This window comes from Pan troglodytes, chromosome 6 (genome assembly GCF_028858775.2).
Source record: "Pan troglodytes isolate AG18354 chromosome 6, NHGRI_mPanTro3-v2.0_pri, whole genome shotgun sequence".
Classification (NCBI taxonomy): Eukaryota; Metazoa; Chordata; class Mammalia; order Primates; family Hominidae; genus Pan; species Pan troglodytes.
In genome coordinates this window covers 144,332,125-144,349,689 of record NC_072404.2, presented here as the reverse complement: position 1 = coordinate 144,349,689, position 17,565 = coordinate 144,332,125, and the positions used below count along the sequence as shown (strand labels likewise).

The window sequence follows — 17,565 nt, the reverse complement described above, 5'->3', positions numbered from 1 at the left end:
AAGGACCAAAGCAAAGGAGATAATTTTTCACTTGTAATACACGCTCCATTTAAAAACCAAGAATTATTCAAAACTAAATAACTGCAAATTAAAATGAAGACTGTTATATAACCTCTGGGTGTCCTTATTGACTTGAAAAAATAACTAAAGATCCTAACAACTTTAGAATTGAAGGTAAAGTTAGAAATGATTTATTCTAACCTCCTCTTTTTATAGACAAGGAAACTGAGGCCCAAAGAGACGAAATGACTTTTCCAGGGTAATATATATCAAGCCCTGACATTTAAGAGAGGGATACATTCTGAGAATTTTAGGAATACCAAAATTTGTGATTAGTATTATATCATTAAGTTTGATGTGTTTCCTGTGTATATCTTTATTATCGCCTTTTTACTTGATTTTATTTTATACATCTGTTTTTAGTGACTGAAACACATGCTAAAAAGAGTGAATGTGTTCTTTGTTTCTATACACTGAGCTGCTTTCTAAGTTCAACGTACTATTTCTTTTTTTTGTTGTTTTTGTTTTTGTTTTTTGTTGTTTTGAGATGGAGTCTCGCTCTGTTGCCCAGGCTGAAATGCAGTGGCCTGATCTCAGCTCACTGCAACCTCCACCTCCCAGGTTCAAGTGATTCTCCTGCCTCAGCCTCCCAAGTAGCTGGGATTACAAGTGCGTGCCACCATGCCCACTATTTTTGTATTTTTAGTGGAGACAGGGTTTCGCTATGTTGGGCAGGCTGGTCTCGAACTCCTGACCACACAAGTAATCTGCCCGCCTCAGCCTCCCAAAGTGCTAGGATTACAGGCGTGAGCCACCACGCTTGGCCCAACATACTATTTCCAAGCGATTTCAATATGGCTGTTTTTTAGTTCTTAGATTTCTGCACTTTATCTGGCTCAACATTTGGCTTTCTTTTCTGAACCATTTTTCCACCAAGAAACATAGTAGATTTGTTTGTTTTAATACCTTCAGTTAATGTCCAGAAAGCAGCAAGTCTAGGTTAACTTACAGACTCTTATCAAAAGATTTATCATTCAGTGCCACCTTGCAGTATCTCATTCAGATTTGTGCCTCAGCAGTAGACAGATTGCTCTATGTTCATACTCAGAATAGTCAAAACCACAAATACCCAATTTGGGAATCACAGAAGTCTACATTATTAGAGTTGCTTGGGCTAGGTTCTAGATTCTAGGTCTTTTGATTCCTAGACTAAACAGGGTGGGGTTTTGGTTTTGTTTTTTTCTTTTTGGTGGAGGTAGGCAGATTGTGCTGAGTTTGGGCATTGTATTGATCATTAGACTAGAAATGGACATAATGGTTTTAAATGGGCTTTAAGACATTATTATTGGCCAGGCATGGTGGCTCACACCTGCAATCCCAGCACTTTGGGAGGCTGAGGCGAGAGGATCATCTGAGTTCAAGAGTTCGAGACCAACCTGGCCAACAGGCGAAACCTCTTCTCTACTAAAAATACAGGAAAATTAGCTGGGCTTGGTGGCGCATGCCTGTAATCCCAGCTAGTTGGGAGGCTGAGGCAGGGAGAATCACTTGAACCCGGGAGGCGGAGTTTGCAGTGAGCCGAGATTGCGCCACTACACTCCAGCCTGGGTGACTGAGCGAGACTCCATCTCAAAGAAAAAGAAAAAAAAAAGATGTTATTATTTTGATTCTTTCCACTTTTTCACAGTTTGCTACAAGGTCAATATAAAGTACTCACAATGACCTTTAACAACACATGGTTTTTTGCCCAGTCATGGTGGCTTACAGTGGTAACCCCAGCACTTTGGGAGGCTGAGGTAGGCGTATCACTTGAGGCCAGGAGTTTGAGACCAGCCTGGCCAATGTGGTGAAACAATCGTCTCTACTAAAAATACAAAAATTAGCTGGGCTTGACGCATGCCTGTAGTCCCAACTACTCAGGAGGCTAAGGCAGGATAATTGCTTGAACCTGCGAGATGGAGGTTGCAGTGAGCTGAGATCGTGCCACTGTACTCCAGCCTGTGGGACAGAGTGAGGCTCCGTCCCCAAAAACAATATATGGTTTTTCTAAGTTTTTTTTCCTATAGAAAAAAAATCTGATTTTTATAAAAGAAGATAAAAAGATGAGTAGAATTAGCTCTATAGAAATTCAACTTTATGATAAACTTTCTTGGAGCACTTACATTTGGTAAAATTAAAACATAGTGAATTAATTCATCTAGAAGTGCTAAAGATTCATCTGCCTATTTTTAAGGCCTTTTGTAACTAGAAAGAAGCAAGTATAAAAGTTTCAGCTTTAGACAACTATCCTTGTCCTGATTCATATAGGCTGTTTTACCAAGTAATTCATCCCTTGGTATAATTGTAACTCCCTGAGCTTTGCATTCTTTCTTACATTGCCATATTTTTAATACCTGGATTGCCATATATGCTCTTAAGTCAATGGTTTACAAACTGCTTTGTGAATCCCTGGGAGTTAACGTTGACTGCCCTGAGGGAAGAAATGGAAGATGAAATAGATGGGTCTCAGGGCCTGTTGACAATATGTAAGTGAGATCAGCTCTATTTTTATGTGTTTTATTTATTGTGGTTCTGAACACATTTCACTTTTTAAAAGGGTTCTTTTGCTTTAAAAAAAGAAAAGCAAGTATACCTCTGTTTTAATAAACTAGAAGTTTTCCTTTAGTTTCAGATATGTAATCTCTGCTTGGCTTTCTTCTTAGACCCTGTGTTGGGCTATTTGATGAAAGGCCTGTGTGAAAAGCCCCTGGCTTCTGCTGCAGCCAAAGCCATTCATAACATTTGCTCTGTCTGCCGAGATCACATGGCTCAGCACTTTAATGGACTCCTGGAGATTGCCCGCTCCCTCGATTCCTTCCTGTTGTCTCCAGAAGCTGCTGTGGGCTTGCTAAAAGGTATTTACTTGATGTTAACCACTAATAGTCACCTCAAAGCCACTACTTGGGGTAATCTTACATCTGTCATATCCCAGTTTTTCCGTTGCAATGTACTTAGTGTTTAAGAATTTATAAGATGAGGAAGATGGCTTTTCCACTAGAGGGGATAGTGTTCACTATATGTACATGCATTCTTTTCTTGGATTATCTTAAGCCTATATAATTAATTAATACTACTTGCAGTATATATAGCACCGACCTAGATTTGGGTAGAGACAACATATTCAAACTAAACACGGCTGCTTTTTAAGTTGGAAGAATAAAAAGGGAGACCAAAGAAGCATTGCCATACCAAAGAGGTAAGTGGGAGTTGAAAGGTAGTATACATGGATCAGTGCCATGAGTAGAAGTCAGGGGTCCTGGTCTCTTAGCAGCCTTTAACCATTACTGATCAGCTTATACTGAGTGATTGTCTATCCAGAGGCAAACAGCCATTGTGATGAGGCTCGGACTTAATAGAAGAACTAGAGATATTAAGGCTAGAGGAAAAGACTTAGAACAGCCTTTAAGCATGGTAGCTATTTTTAAATATTTGAAAGATGGTCTTATAAAAGAAGGATCATATTTATTTTATGAGTAGTCACTTGTCAGCCATTTATAGGGAAGCATATACTGGCTCTAGGAAGAAAACACTTAACCATACTTTCTGAACACAGATTGGGGTGCCCTGTGAGGTAATGAAATTCTTATCACTGGTAAATCAGAGAGATTGAGGTATATTAAAGGATTGGGTAAAATAACCTGTGTGATATCTTCTAAGCCTCTGTGACTTGTTAAACAATTAGCCTTGGCAAGAGTGGATGGCTTATTTGTGAATTCTGTCCTTTGTTATTCATATGACCAGATTCCTTACCAGCTAGTGTGACTGTGCTTTTTTATATCAGATTTTCTTTTTGTACCTTGGGTTTTTGTTGTTTCCCTTCATAGGCACAGATAAATCAGAGTCAAATATTCTTGTCATTTTCTAGTGGAATTTATTAACCTTGATATTGAAGTGAGGTCTAACCTGTAGTACAATGTGGCCTCCCAATTTTCAGTGGTATCTAATAGATGTAGAAAATGGTTTTCAATTTTTATTTATTTATTTATTTTAGAGACAGGGTCTCGCTTGTTGCCAAGCTGGGATGCAGTGGCATGATCATAGCTCACTGTAACCTTGAAGCCCTAGACTCAAGTGACCCTCGTGTCTCAGCTTCCCAAGTGGCAAGGACTACAGGTGCACACCACTATGCTTAGCTGATTTTTTAAATTTTTAATAGAGACAGGGTCTTGCTATATAGCCCAGGCTGGTCTTGAACTCATGGCTTCAAGTGATCCTCCTGCCTTGGCCTCCCAAAGTGCTGAGATACCAGGCATGAGCCACCACGCCTGGCTGAAAACTTTTTAAAGTAACATACTTTTCTATAGGAATTAATTAAAAGGAAAATCATGCTGAAATTAGGCTTTTCCCTCCTAGTTTTAAAGAAAAGTCTAACTCATCTATGGCTTATAGATGGCCAAGAAGATTCACTCTGTTTTTTTAATTCAAATTTGAAGGTTTAGGGATAAATTACTGTTCTGTTGAATGAAACTTCAGGAAATGAAAACATTTATATTCAAGGTGTTTTTTGACCTAGAAGGTACCTAGGCTAATATGTAATCCTTTGGATTTGGGGAAGGTGTTTCAGCAGTTGGTGGGGTTAGAATGGGGATTGCAGCAAGAGGGAGGCTGAGTAGGAAGGGTCTGGACCTTCTGTCTCCACTTGAACCTAACTGCCTCTTTTGGTTTTTCTTTTTAACCTATTTTATTGGAGTTCTAAGTCAAGATTTGTTTAGGAGGGAAAAAGAAGGGGGTAGGAGGCTTTTGTAACTATTTTTTTTAAAATGAAAGAAAGGCAAATTTAACTGTTACTTTGCTGTTCAAGTCACTTATTTCATAAAGAAACTGAAGCCCAAAGAAAATGTCTCTTATAACCTCACAGAGAGTGTTATGGTGTAAGAGTGAAATCTCTAATTTCAGCCCATTCTTCTAAAAGCATTATGTCAGAATTTCTCTTGTGATAAGAATTGCTGGAAGTATTTATCAAAAATAAAGACTCTCTTTGACCCACTAAATCAGAATCTCTGGGAAGTCTGAGAAACATTACACTATGGTATACATTTTAAAATAGCTTTGCCATTGGCTTTGTGAAGGAGATTTTAAAAGTCTTTGACAAATATCAACTTCAGTTGTAAGTGTTAATCAGTCTTAGCCTTCTGAGCCCAATAAAGAATAAAGAAAAAAAACTGTAAATAACAAAGTGTTGTCATTTTAAAAAACAATGCTGATCTTTTTAAAAGAATGGAACCAAACCAGTTCGCTTTTTCTGGTCACTCATATGATGTAGTCCAGTTAAGTTACCTCAATTCAGCGTTTATTTTTCATTTGTATCTTCCTTTGTTTTTCAGGGACAGCACTTGTCCTAGCCCGATTACCTTTGGATAAGATTACCGAATGTCTTAGTGAACTATGTTCTGTTCAGGTTATGGCATTGAAAAAGGTAAGTCCAATTAAGGAAGATGTGAAACAAATATAAGATGTTTACATGTTAAAAATGAAAAGATGAAATTACTTATTTACAGATCTTTTGTCTACCTAGAAAATCCAAGAAAATGCACTAAGAATTTATTAAAATTAATGTAATCAAAGTAGCTGCATACAATAAATATTTCAGAATTAATAGATTCTCATTATATCAGTGTTAACAGAAAAACCAAATTTTATAAAATGTTTTAAAGAGGTTTGTCCTGAGCCAGTATGAGTGACCACAGCCCAGGGAAACCCAGTCTCGAGGAGTTCTGAGAAAGTGTGCTTGAGGTGGTGGGATTATGGTTTGGTTTTATACACTTCAGGGATGTAGGAGTTACAGGCAAATACATAAATCAAAATATGGAAGGTATACATTGGTTTAGTCTAAAAAGATGGGCTGTCTTGAAGTGGGGGCTTACAAGTCATAAGTGGATTCAGAGATTCTTTAATCTGCAGTTGGTTAAAGGAACAAAAAGCTTGGAGCTAGCAGAAAGGAATGTTTAGGTTGCTATGTCAGGGTCAGCCATAACTCTGACAGTTTAATAAGATTGATGGGCTATAGATGTGACTTAACTCTTGCCTTCTGTGGCCTCAGATCTTGTTTATAATTTGGTAAAGGAGTCTTCGATCAGCCAGGTGTCGTGGCTCATGCCAGTAATCCCAGCATTTTGGAGGCCTAGACAGGTGGATCATTTGAGGTCCGGAGTTAGAGTCTGACCAACCTGGTGAAACCCTGGTCTCTACTAAAAATACAAAAAATTAGCCAGGTGTGGTGACGCACACTTGTAATCTCAGCTACTCGGGAGGCTGAGGCGGGAGAATCACTTGAACCTGGGAGGCGGAAGTTGCATTGAACCGAAATCGCGCCATTGTACTCCATCCTGGGTGGCAGAGCAAGACTCCACCTCAAAAAAAGAAAAAAAAGTCTTTGATTGGTCTTATGATCTCCATTTAACATTAATGCTGGCCACTTGCACCTAAACTCCGAAAGATAGGGAGTATAACAAAACATATCTGACCTCCCTTCCCATCATGGCTGAGAGCTCCGTTTTTAAGGTTTCTCTGGGGTCCCCATGGCAACAGGAGGGGCCTGTTCAGTTGGTGGGAGACTTAGGATTTTATTTTTAGTTTACATTGGTAATCATCAGTTAGAAAATGTAATGAGAAAAGAATTCATTCAAGTTAGCAATCAACGCCTGAACCTACCATGTTTCCTTAAAGGAAATTTTAAAGATGTCAACTCTTCTCCAGTTACATTTATAGTGCAATAACTTTAGACATACCAATGGGATTTTTAGAACTTGATAAAATAATTCTGTAGTTCATCTCTGATGATTTACTAATGGGAGTATCTAAGAAATTTTAGGAAAGAAGAGTAAGAGACAATTTGCTTAAAATATGTTACAAAGCTATAATAATTTTAAAGCCTTATAAAGCTAAATATATAATCTTTTACATATTGTATAACATAACATATATACAATCTATATTATGTAATATGTAATAATAATTAAAGTAAATGGGAAAAAAATCAAATGATACTGTTTTCTACTCCTCAGTAATCAGACAGTAAAATGTAGCAATATGTAGTCTTGGCCAGGATGCAATAAGATGGAGGAAAATAATTTGACAATATAAATTAAAATTTGCACCATTTGAGTAACTTTTAGGACTTTATATAAGGAAATAAGCAGAGATTGAGACAAAGGTTGATATATGTTGCAGTGTTGGCTGTAGATTTGTACATGTGACAATTGGGTGTTAATGTCCTTTTGTCTCTTCAGCTGTTGTCTCAAGAGCCCAGCAATGGCATATCCTCAGATCCCACAGTGTTCTTAGATCGCCTTGCAGTGATATTTAGGTAAGAAAGGAGACTCTGGATGCCTTACTTGGGTTAAAGGCTCAAATGAAACCATTGTATATTGAAGTAAGCAAGTATTTTTTCCTCATACTTCCAAGTGTCTCCCTATGTTTGGAGACTAATTAAGCCAGCTGTTACCTGAAGTTCTGGGGCAAAGGCAAATTCTAAGAATTCATTCCTGGTAGGTCTTTGTGTTAAAATACTCTTTAAAAAGTGGAAGGCCGGGAGCGATGGCTCACACCTGTAATCCCAGCACTTGGGAGGCCAAAGCAGACAGATTGCTTGAGCTCAGGAGTTCGACACCAGCCTGGGCAACGTGGCAAAACCCTGTCTCTACCAAAAATATAAAAAATTAGCTGGGTATGGTGGCATGGGCCTGTGGTCCCAGCTATTTGGGAGGCTGAGGTGGGAGGATCACTTGAGCCTGGGAAGCAGAGGTTGCAGTGAGCTAAGATCACGCCACTGCACTCTAGCTGGGGTGACAGAGTGAGAACCCCATCTCAAAAAAAAAAAAGACTCTTTAAAAATGGAATTCTTTTGGTCTCCAGTTCTGTGGAGACCAAAAGACCAAACTTTCACATATATCATCATTCCACATGCATCAGAATCACCTGGGCTTATCAAAACACAGATTGCTAGATCTCATCCCCTCAGTGTCCGATTCATTGGATCTTGGGTAGGACCTGAAAATTTGCATTTCTGATAATTCCCAGGTGATGCTGATGATTCTGCTTGCTAATCCAGAGACGATACTTTCAGAACCATCGCTATATATAGTGTATGGGTACAAAAATATAATGAAGTTTCTTCAGTGATCAGGTGAAATTAATGCATCTTTGAAGTGAAGAGGAGGAGCCTAATGATTAAAAAGGCATTTGAGTGACAGTTTTCAAAGAGTAATTCTTACTGAGTAACATAATTTATAATTTTTGGGACCCATGTATAACTGGAATGTTATAGTAATCATTGTGTAGAAGCCTATGTGGGATAAATATTTAAAAAGGTAATGTGTTACTAGTTATTGTCAACAGATATCTTTCTCTCAGTTGGTGCAATGTTTTCCTTTTATAATTAGGAGAGCCCTATTAACATGCCATTCTGAGAACCTATTAACAGTAACCCTTATTTCACAGTAAATGAAAGAAAATCTGAAATAGATGTAAATACTTGAATTAAAGTTAAATTTTTATTAAGTTGCTGTTGAGCTTTTTAAAACTAAAGAGTAGCTTTCCTTTAAAGTAGTTTGTAGTTAATTATGTGTGTTTTTTTTTTCCTGCTTTTCTTCAAATTGTGAGCTATCGAACTAGACAGAGGAGTTGTATTTGACTGATTGTGGATAGTACATTGGATTCAAACTAGAACTACAACATCTTTGGACTACAGTTCCTATAGCTTTTAGTCTTTTAATGCAAGGAATGAAGCAATACTTGGTTTCTAGTAGTGGATTTAGACAACCTGTGTATATTTTTTTGTTAATTAGGAAGAAACTACATATTCAGGTTTGGTTTTGTTGTTGTTGTTGTTTTTGTTTGTTTGTTTTTGAGATGGAGTTTTACTTCATCCGCTTGTTGCCCAGGCCGGAGTACAATGGTGTGATCTCGGTTCACTGCAACCACTGCCTCCCACGTTCAAGTGATTCTTCTGCCTCAGCCTCCTAAGTAGCTGGGATTATAGGCATGTGCCACCACCAGCCTCCCAAGTAGCTGGGATTATAGGCATGCACCACCACCAGCCTCCCAAGTATCTGGGATTACAGGCATGCGCCACCACGCCCGGCTTATTTTTGTATTTTTAGTAGAGACGGGTTTTCACCATATTGGTCAGGCTGGTCTTGAACTCCTGGACTCAGGTGATCTACCCGCCTTGGCCTCCCAGAGTGCTGGGATTACAGGCGTGAGCCACCACACCCAGCCCATATTTGGGTTTATAAAGGGAAAAATGGAAAAGATAGCCATAGTGCCTCACAGCCCATCTACCCAAAGTTGGATTGAATTTGCGTGTTCTATTGGAAGTGACTTAAAGGTGGCCAAAAAATGATAGGATGATTTAAAGGATGTGCTTATAAAGGTGATGTAAGTAAATGACTTTATCATCTGGTTTTCTTTATTTGGTGAAAATGATACTAAGTAAGCAAGCAGGGATCAGGGCTCTGGGTCCTCAGTGAAATTGGTCTTTGTTCACTATTTTGGGCTGTTGTCTTTTCCCAGGCATACCAATCCCATTGTGGAAAATGGACAGACTCATCCGTGTCAGAAAGTCATACAGGAAGTAAGTGCTAATGGATGCTTGTGGAATCAAGGCTTGCTTCTTTTTTCCTTACAGGGCTTTGGGTAACTCACCTGAGAAGATACTGTCTTCCAAGTTCATAGGGAGATTCAGTTTGTTGATGTGGTTTCAATGAAATGAGGGACAGAGCCATCCAAATGTCTTTTATTTTAGATTTGATAACAAAACAGGCTGCAAGGGAATGCCTTGAAAGACCAGAGAAGTGGTAGAAAGAGATTCACTGTGTGACTCCTAGAGTTACTAGGAGGCCTGATCAATACCAGCAGAATATTTTTGACAAAGCTAGTGACTTCGTTTTCCTCAGTGATGACATACTTCCCCTCTACTTTTTTCACTGAAGGTTATGTGAGGATCAAAAGTCATGTTTTAAGAATTGCTTTTGAGACTTCAGAGGACAAATTACATCAACACTAAATACTCTTAAGTGTCCAATGGTCTCAAATGATGCCATTTCCTTAACTCTAGTCCTTTTGTTCAAATTCTTCCACCTTCCAGGAACTATCTTTAAACATCTCTTCCTGTATAGCTCGTACCGATTCTTTTCATAGCCTTTCGGGAAGTCTGAAGTTTAGGAAATTGTGTGTCTCTGTCTTTTAGCAAAGTTAGACATGCTCTTCCAGTTCTAAAGAGGCACTGTTTTCTCTTGTTAAGTGATAGGGTTTTGTGGTGGGTAGTCTATTGAACCTGAGCATGCTGGCCATGTGTGTTCCTATACAGAAAGTTTTGTCCCAGTTATTTAAAAGCTAAATGAGGTGTTACCAACTTAGCAGTTTTTCAGGTCCTAGTTGTTGATTATTTCTTTCTTGTGCTCTTTTACTTTTGACCCAGATATGGCCAGTTTTATCCGAGACTCTAAATAAGCACCGAGCTGATAATCGGATTGTAGAGCGTTGTTGCAGGTGCCTGCGCTTTGCTGTTCGCTGTGTAGGCAAAGGATCTGCAGCACTGCTGCAGCCACTAGTCACACAGGTAAAGTTATCTGTTGCGGGGGGACGTGTTCCATGTACAGAATTTGAAATAGGCAGGGTGCGGTGGCTCACGTCTGTAATCCCAGCACTTTGGGAGGCCTATGCAGGTGGACCACCTGAGGTCAGGAGTTCAAGACCAGCCTCGCCAACATGGTGAAACCCTGTCTCTACTAAAAATACAAAAATTAGCCAGGCATGGTGGCGGGCACCTATAATCCTAGCTACTCGGGAGGCTGAGGCAGGAGAATCGCTTGAACCCAGGAGCTGCACTGCACTCCAGCCTGGGTGACAGAGCAAGACTCCATCTCAAAAAAAGAATTTGAAATAGGAGCCTTTAGAACAAAAACTTTGCTGATGAAATGAAACACTTTTGTATTTATTAACAAACTAAAAAAACACTTGAAAGAGATTAGTGCCTGTGATAGGTACATTGTCTATAAGGGAAACAGCCTAAAATCGCTTCTGTATAGTAGCTATAGCAGTATTCTAAGTAGCAACACAGTCCAGTGTGAAATTCTTTGAAGCGAATGACTTGGGCTCAGTACTTATATACTAATGGTAAGCATTTTTATATTGAGATCCTTGGGGAAAAAATGTAGCAAGTCAGACTTTGCTGTTTCTTTGCCCAAAGGGATTTTCTTCAATCTTGGCCACAGTTAGTTGTCCACAGAAGTCTCTTGTCAAAAAATAAATTTGACTCTTTTAGTCATTAAGATTGATATGTAATTATGATGGTATGACTCACTAAATGATGTTCTCTAAAATCATATTCTCATGTAAAACTGTATGAGATGCCTATGCTTAAGTCACTAAGTAATTGTGTTGATGTTAACCTTAAAGCAGGGCCAGGATGCCATTGCCTAGGGCACAAGATTTAGGGACACAACGCAAAGTGCCAATCCTGCATTTGCAGGACTCTGAGGTGCTTTCTGAAATTTTGTACCCATGCTGTGAGGAAAACAGTCACAGAGCTCCAGGCTAGAGTCATACCCCACCCAACCTGAAGTGACCATGCTCCACCTAGGGAGAGGAGAGCACCTAGGGTGCAGATTTTAAGGAGGTCCTGGCCTTAAGAATGAGTTCCCCCTGGCCAGGCGCAGTGCCTCATGCCTGTAATCCCAGCACTTTGGGAGGCCGAGGTGGGTGGATCACGAGGTCAGGAGTTCAAGACCAGCCTGGCCAAGATGGTGAAACCCCATCTCTACTAAAAATACAAAAAATTAGCCGGGCGCAGTGGCAGGTGCCTGTAGTCCCAGCTATTCATGAGGCTGAGGAAGGAGAATCATTTGAACCCGGAGGGTGGAGGTTGCAGTGAGCTGAGATCGTGCCACTGCACTCCAGCCTGGGTGACAGAGTAAAACTCCATCTCAAAAAAAAAAAAAAAAAGAAAAAAGAAAAAAAGAATGAGTTCCCCCTTAAATTCTGCATCATAGGTGCCCTCAACCACAGGCACAGGCATGTGGTGCAGTGTTGGTACTTGGATAACCTTGCCTCTCTGAATTGTAGATTTGATTAAAGGTTGTACAGGTAAATATTTCAACAGAATTTTAATTTTTAGTGATTTCTCTACTTTCACTATATGCTGAGCACAATAATGTATGTTCGCATTTAGGCGATTGCCACCTCTGGTCAAGTGTCCCCTTCAGTGCAATACATTCTGGGTCTACTACAACTTGATAGACTGCCCCTTTGCTGTTGGAGGATACCCTCATGACTTTGATACTGTTTTTTAATTCCTGCCTGTTAAGTATATGACTAACCCAATAGAGTAGGTAGCACTATTATATAGGAAGTGTGTTCTAGAGTCAGTACATGTGACAAAAATGAAAGTTATCCTTAAAAAATCCCTTAACTCAGGAGCCAGCAATTGATAGTCAGTGGCCTTGCCACCTATTTTTGTTTTTGTGTTTTTTTTAATGTTTTACTGAGCTATAGCCATAATTCATTTAAGTATTATCTATTGGTCATTTTTGTGCTACACTGGCAAACTTGAGTGGGCAGAAGACTGAATGGTGGATAAGATCTATACTTTTTACAAAGTAGCCCTTTAAGAAAATGTTTGGCAACCCTTGACTTAATCATTCCTTAGTAGAGCATATAATTTTGAGTTTACAACATGGAATGGATTCATAGCTCCCATCTCATGCTCATTCCATGGCATATGCCAATAGAAGAATTAAGTTACTGTATCCTTTCAGTCCCAAGTTCATAGAGTTGAATTTATGTAATAAGATCAATACATATGTACTGTGGTGGCATTTTAAATAGGTGAGTGTACAATTGTTTCTTAATTCTGGGAGGATAGTGGAGTAAAAATTCTAAACAAATCATTTAAGCGCATATCGTGGCCGGGCATGGTGGTGCACACCTATAGTCCCAGCTGCTCGGGAGGCTGAGGTGGGAGGATCCCTTGAGCCTGGTAGGTTGAGGCCACAGTGAGCCAAGATCTCACCACTGCACTCCAGCCTGGGCAACAGAGCGAAACCCAGTCTCTTAAAAAAAATTAATAATGTGCATATTGTGTTAAAATTTTTGCTGTGTTGAAATCCAAATATCTTCATAGAAAACACTATTTTTTACTTAAAAGATAAAATAGATTTAGGAGCAACTCAAAATTTAAACAATGCTTTCACTGTCTTCTCCAAGATGAAGGTGTTTGATACTGTTTTCCCAACTGTGGTTATATATCCTATTTAAAAATATGACTTATCTACAGGGCAAATGAGAGCAACTTTTACGTACTGGATGAAATATTCTGTGCTGGGGTTTTGCAAATAATCCATGAGTTCCCTGATAGCTTCTAGCTTTAAGTATTAGACAACTCTTATACAGCATTGTCTTGGGAAGATGAAAGGTCAAAGGGTTGGAAGAATAGAGAACCTGAAAATCATTGAGATATTGAGCCCTGTGTTTCACAAAATAGTGCTAAGAAGCTTTATACTATGTTGCCTTAAAGAGAAGAAGCCAATCTATCTCTGAATTTCTTCCTGGAGACAGCTTCATAAGTTGGTACTTTTTGAAGGACGAAGCATTGAACTAATTGTTTTTTCCCTCAACAGATGGTGAATGTGTACCACGTACATCAGCATTCCTGCTTCCTGTACCTTGGCAGTATCCTCGTGGATGAATATGGCATGGAAGAAGGCTGTCGGCAGGGACTGCTAGACATGCTCCAGGTATCTTTTCCATGAGGAGTGTAGACGCATCAGGCCTAGAGGGTCTGAAGGCCTAGCAGCGTATTCTTTACCATGTCTTTAATTCTGTTGCTTCTTTATGTTTTCCCCCAGGCATGTTGATTTCCTAATAACAGGGAGGTGGAAGCTTCCCAGTTGTTCTCTGAACAGGCCTGTTTGAGAGAATGAGAGACTGACCACATGAGTGTAATGATTATTACATGTTACTGCCTGGTTTATGCTCTTCCAGAGATAGGGTGTTTGGAGGGGGGAGGAGGTGAGAAAAATGAATCTCTAAGCTCAAGCATTATTGTATTTTTAACTTCTTGCCTGGAACAGCCAACTGACTAGTTTACTTAGCAGCAGGGAGGGTTTTAGAATTAATAATAGCATTGGAAACAGCTCCTCAGATACTGCTTTTCCCTCCCTTCCAGCCACACAGGGGAATATTGAGTTGAAGAATGTTGTTTCTTTTCCCAAGATGTCTTTTCATTTAAAATTGATATTTCATAATTATTATAAAAACTTCCACTCCCTTAGTGGACTATACCTAAATAGAATCTTTGCTTTCAGAAATTTCTAAAACTTTGAGATGACATCTGTTGAGTTTTATCAGCTAAAATCTGTTTTCTCAACCCTTTCTTAAATGTGGACTTCATAGGTGAAAACTGTTTATGTCAACTGGGAAGGATTTATGTGTTTCTTTTCCTGATCAGATTCTCATTACAATCTTTTTCTTTTCCCAGCTGTGCTTTTCTTCTTTGTTCCTTTTGTACTTATTGTAATAAATATTTGGCAAGTCTGAATGCTGTGGCATTTCTGAAAAAGCATTTCTTTTAAAATCACTGTTTTGTTTTAGGCACTGTGCATCCCCACCTTTCAGCTCCTAGAACAGCAGAATGGTCTCCAGAATCACCCTGACACTGTAGATGACCTGTTCCGGCTAGCCACCAGGTAAATCCTTCTGAAGAGCCCATTTCTTAATTGCTCATCCTATCACTGCTTAGTCTTGCCATCCTACCCTTGGTTGTTTTATTCTTGTAAAATGAAGTCACTGGAGTAAGTAGATTAATGATTCATAACCCAAAGGTAAATTGCAAGCTGATATATCCCCAGCAATGACGCAGAGTATTGCGGGAAGCAAGGGATAAAGGAGCTGAGTTCCTGCCAGGAAGGAGGGCTCACACACAAGACAATGCAGTGTGCCTGGCAAAACACTTGACTAGATCATCTCTACAGTCCTCTGTAGGTTTTAACTGTTCATGCTGTTGCGATTTCATGTTTCACCTCAACCTTCTCTCTGAGAAGCTTAGCATCCTTTAGATATAATCAGTTTTGGAATAAAGAATGTTTGGGATTTTAAGATGCCTTAGCAGTTATCTCATACTGTATTTCTCAGCTCTACTCACAGCCTACTTTATCAGTAGCACTGATAATATGATTGCCAAACTTCTGCTTGAATTCCTTAGTCCCTAACTAAGGAATTTGAACCAAAACTGTTACCATATCAGCATTAAAAAAAAAAAAAGAAAAATCATTATTTTCAAAACAACAAAAGCCCAACTGTTATATCATTTACAAATGCAAAGTAATATTGACTTGATTGTCTCATCTTAGGATTGATTTTTTTTCTTTTTTCTTTTTTGAGATGGACTCTCACTCTGTTGCCCAGGCTGGAGTGCAATGGCATGATCTCGGCTCACTGCAACCTCTGCCTCCTGGGTTCAAGTGATTCTCCTACCTCAGCCTCCCGAGTAGTTGGGATTACAGGTGCCCACCACCATGCCCAGCTAATTTTTGTATTTTTAGTAGAGACGGGGTTTTGCCATGTTGATCAGGCTGGTCTCAAACTCCTGGCCTCAGGTGATCCGCCCACCTTGGCCTCCCAAAGTCCTGGGATTACAGGCGTGAGCCACCGTACCTGGCAGGATTGAATATTGAACCCTTTTTTTTGTTAGTTTTTGGATAGGTTAGAAAAACCTTTTTTTTCTTTATATATATATATATATATATTTTTTTTTTTTTTAGTTGATAGAATTGTTGGATGGGCTGTCACCCTCTGTTTTCTTTTTCTTTTCTTTTTTTTTTTTTTTTTGAGACGGAGTCTCGCTCTGTCGCCCAGGCTGGAGTGCAGTGGCGTGATCTTGGCTCACTGCAAGCTCTGCCTCCTGGGTTCACGCCATTCTCCTGCCTCAGCCTCCCGAGTAGCTGGGACTACAGGCACCCGCCACCACACCCAGCTAATTTTTTGTATTTTTAGTAGAGACGGGGTTTCACTGTGTTAGCCAGGATGGTCTCGATCTCCTGACCTCGTGATCCACCCTCCTCGGCCTCCCAAAGTGCTGGGATTACAGGCCTGAGCCGCCACGCCCGGCACACCCTCTGTTTTCTTAGGGTATGTATTCCTTGGAAAACTAGTCCCTAAAAATGTTCTTTATACAAATGATGAAACAAGTTTGGAGTATACTGTACCTTTTTCTGAAGAGATTCTCCCTGTATATTAAAGGAACTTAGAAACCTGATAGTAGTTTAAAGCGAAAAATAAACAAGCAAAACTACTTTCAAAGTCCAGCAGCATTTCCCAAGCTTACCTGAACACACAACCTTTTCTTTGAGGTATTCCTGTTGACATCCTGGGAACTGGAATTCTGTGAACTTTAGTTTAGGAAATGCTGTTCTAGCATCTTTAGGACTTTTTAACCTAGGAGAGTTTCTACTTGTAGGTCCTTTTGACTGGTCTTTCTTGATTTATAAAATCTTAGTTGGAAATAGGATGTGGTGACACGTCTTTTAATATACTAATCTAAGATATGGTCCTTTTTTTTTAAGAGCAACTTTAGGTTCACTGCAAATTTGAGTGAAAAGTTGCTCCCATATACCCCTCCCTGCTAACACACACAGCCTTCCCCTCTATTAGCATACCCCACCAGAGTAATACAAACAGTGACCCTATATGAACACATCATTATCACCCAAAGTCCATAGTTTACATTAGGCTTCACTCTTGGTGTACATTCTATGGGTTTTGACAAATGTGTAATGACATGTATCCACTGTTATAGTATCATACAGAATACTTTCACTGCCAAAAAAAATCCTCTATGTTCTGTCTATTCATCCCTTCTTCCCTGAAACCCCCCACCAACCACTGATCTTTTTTACTGTCTTCATAGTTTTGCCCTTTTACCCTGGCTGCTTTTATAGCCTAATCTTGTCATTTATACCTAGTCTCACTTTCCACACCAGGTTTATTCAGCGTAGCCCTGTCACCTTGCTGCGGAGCCAAGTGGTCATCCCTATCTTACAGTGGGCCATTGCCTCTACTACCCTGGACCACCGGGATGCCAATTGTAGTGTCATGAGGTTTCTACGAGACCTCATTCATACAGGGGTAGCCAATGATGTAAGTATAAAAATGATACCATTTCTACTTAACAGCTTTTATCTCCTATCTCTTTGTCATTCCTTAGGAGAAAACCAGCATCCCAGTATTTCCTTACTTGATCTGTATTGGTAGACATATATCATAGTGGATCATTCACTAGCCAAAATATCAACTAAGACACTTGTGCTGGGTGCTTTAGGCTATATAAAGCAGTCTAAAACTGTTCATGCTCCCAAATCATTTGGTGTCTAGTTGAAGAGAGAAACAAGTTTAAAGAGTTAAGTAACAACAAGATGCCAGTATTTGGTGTTTTTCATTTGTTTTTGAAACAGGGTCTTGCTCTGTCGCCTAGGCTGGAGTACAGTGATGTGAATCTCAAGGGATCCTCAGCCTACTGTAGCCAGGACT

At 39.5% G+C, this 17,565-nt stretch overlaps 1 protein-coding gene across 7 annotated transcripts in view; it reads left to right on the top strand.

Annotated features, from left to right (window-relative positions):
- The window catches only part of TNPO3 (transportin 3), a 101,817-nt gene that overhangs the window by 66,720 nt on the left and 17,532 nt on the right, over positions 1 to 17,565 (top strand). For all 7 annotated transcript variants that reach the window (XM_063815575.1, XM_063815574.1, XM_016958142.4 and 4 more), the window contains 8 exons: positions 2,703 to 2,894; positions 5,364 to 5,455; positions 7,269 to 7,345; positions 9,553 to 9,613; positions 10,460 to 10,600; positions 13,659 to 13,775; positions 14,632 to 14,726; positions 17,019 to 17,175. In XM_063815575.1, coding sequence (XP_063671645.1) covers positions 2,703 to 2,894; positions 5,364 to 5,455; positions 7,269 to 7,345; positions 9,553 to 9,613; positions 10,460 to 10,600; positions 13,659 to 13,775; positions 14,632 to 14,726; positions 17,019 to 17,175 — 932 coding nt within the window. The remainder of the gene's footprint in view (positions 1 to 2,702; positions 2,895 to 5,363; positions 5,456 to 7,268; positions 7,346 to 9,552; positions 9,614 to 10,459; positions 10,601 to 13,658; positions 13,776 to 14,631; positions 14,727 to 17,018; positions 17,176 to 17,565) is intronic.